Raw genomic sequence first — 2,500 nt, 5'->3', positions numbered from 1 at the left:
TATTGATGGAAGAATAGGAAATCACAGAGAGTATGTTAGCGAGTTGTTTGAAGACACAAAAGAGGACCAAATGCCCCTAGATGAAAAATGGATGGTCCACCAATCATGAAGGAAGTAGAGAAAGTAATGAAGGAAATGAGAAAGGGAAAACCCATGGGGAAGACAGAGTAAATATTGAAATGTTAGATGGTCAAATAATATAACACAGAAAAGACAACACAAATAGCATATACTAGCAGAAAAGCAGTATTGTTTTATGCATGGAAATGGTACAAGAAATACAATTTTTTTTTTTTTTCAAGAAAACTAACAGAAAGAGCCATAGAGACGCAAAGAGATCTTCACCTAAGTTTCATAGATAATGAAAAGGCGTTCGATCGAATAAGAGATAGAAATCTGAGAAATATCAACATTGATGGGAATGATTCTAGATGTGTTATTAGTGTATATTGGCACCAAATAGCAACTGTCAGGGGGGAATAAGAGGGAAGAAAGTGGTTTAAAATAAAAAGAAGTTTTAAATGAATGAAAAACATAATTAATTCACAAAGTTTGGTTTGGTCAGCACTATGAAATGTGCTTGAAATTTCTTCCTAACAAAGTAAACAAATCTTCCTACCTGACTTGAGACAGCATGTGCAATCAGATTTCTTCCCACATGCATTTTCAACTTGGTTTGTGCACTTTTCTGGATTCTTTGCTATGACTTCGTTTCTTTTGCATTTCCCTTTAGCCTTTTCACACTTCTTTTTCGCTACACATTTCCGCTTATTCACTTTTTGAACCCTCGTCTTTTCATCTAGTTTTGAAAAATTTACCACTTTCTTGTTATTGCTGACATGTTCTCTCTCCCCTTTCTTCCGACCGCGATTTTTCACCTTTTTCCTTTCTTGTTTGGCATGAGCTTCCTCGGAACTCTTCCTCTTTCCTTCAGATGTGTTATCTCTCGTCTTGTTGCTTTTATTATCTTTATTTTTCCTTCTTTTCTTCTTATTGTTTTGCTTGTTCCTTTCCTCTGGGTTACCGTTCTTTTCACTGTTATTCTTCTTCCCGTTCTTACGTGTCTTTCGATTGTTTTTTCTGCTTGCATCAGCATCCACTTTTTTATCTATGTTCTTTCCTCTAGTTTCTTGTGCCTTTCCCTTCCCAGTCTTATTTTTTCTGTGAGCTTCCTTTCCATCCTTCATTTTTCCTCTTTCTTGTCGTTCTGTTTTTCCTCGTTTGTTTTTTCTTCTCCCATCGTTATCGTACCCACTTTGAGTCTCTCTCTGTTTACCATTGGATTTCTCATTGCCATTTGTCTTTTCGCCCTTCCTTTTCTCTGACTTTCGATTATCATCATCTTTCTCTGCTTTCTTGTTAGTCTTGTTTTGATTCCCTTTGTATTTTCTTTTACTTTGTTCGTTTTGCTTCCCTTTCGTGTTTTTGTTTTTCTCCTGTTCTTCTTTTTTAACGTTTTCCTTTGTTTTACTTTCTCTTCTTTTATTTTCCTTGATGCTTTCCGGCGCTTTTCTTGGAGTCTTTGTTGTGGGTGTCCGACTTTCCTTCTTGGTTTTCCTTTTTCCTTCATCTGTTGAAAAATTATTAAACTCCTGTCAGTAGATCCTCAGAAAAAATACAAATTTTAATATATATATATATGTATATATATATATATATATATATATATATATATATATATATATATATATACATACATACATATATATATATATATATATATATATATATATATATATATATATATATATATATATATTAAACACTACAAAGATTTTTAAAGATTTCTTTCTTCCTCCTGTCACCCCTGTTGGTCATCCCCTTACTTCCTATTTCTATCAACCTAAGCATTAAAAATGTCACACACATATACTCTGTGTGTGTGTGTGTGTGTGTGTGTGTGTGTGTGTGTGTGTGTGTGTGTGTGTGTGTGTGTGTGTGTGTGTGTGTGTGTGTGTGTGTGTGTGTGTGTGTGCAGTATGTATGTATGTACAGTATGTATATTTGCATGTACAGTGTATATATATATATATATACATATATATATATATATATATATATATATATATATATATATATATATATATATATATATATATGTACAGTATGTATGTATTCATGTGTGTATGTATTTATATATGAATTTATATTACCATACTTTTGTGTATGCATTGTTCCCAGACTTACCGTCCTCCTCCGATGTTTTTGTCTTGAATTTGTCCGGTTCTTTGCTGTCAGTCTCCCTGCTATTCCATGTACCTCCCTTCAACGAGCGGAGGGAATTTTGAGTTTTCGGAGGGAATTTCGATTGTCCGCCCGGGTCACCAACGAGCGTTTCCTCGTCGGCGTTTCCTGGCCTTCCGAAGCCTCCTCCCGCGACGTGGCTCTCCAGCAAGGCTCTCGGGACGCTGGGGGACGACCCCTCACCATGGCGCTCGTGTTCTTCGGGGGAGATCAAGCCAGTGGATGGATAGACGCGTTTGATTTGGGTTTCATCGCG

General features: G+C 35.8%; 1 protein-coding gene across 1 annotated transcript in view; it reads right to left on the bottom strand.

The window, feature by feature from the left end:
* Positions 1-2,500, bottom strand: part of LOC138867069 (uncharacterized) — a 37,501-nt gene that overhangs the window by 27,272 nt on the left and 7,729 nt on the right. Inside the window, exons 2-3 of the mRNA XM_070141503.1 lie at positions 2,188-2,500; positions 620-1,570 (exon numbers count right to left, since the gene is read on the bottom strand). The exon at positions 2,188-2,500 is cut by the window's right edge and continues 33 nt beyond it. Of these exons, the coding sequence (XP_069997604.1) occupies positions 620-1,570; positions 2,188-2,500 (1,264 nt within the window). The remainder of the gene's footprint in view (positions 1-619; positions 1,571-2,187) is intronic.

Source organism: Penaeus vannamei, chromosome 28, assembly GCF_042767895.1.
Source record: "Penaeus vannamei isolate JL-2024 chromosome 28, ASM4276789v1, whole genome shotgun sequence".
NCBI classification, from domain to species: Eukaryota; Metazoa; Arthropoda; class Malacostraca; order Decapoda; family Penaeidae; genus Penaeus; species Penaeus vannamei.
Note: the sequence above shows the minus strand (reverse complement) of the source record. Positions and strands in the feature narration are given on the sequence as shown.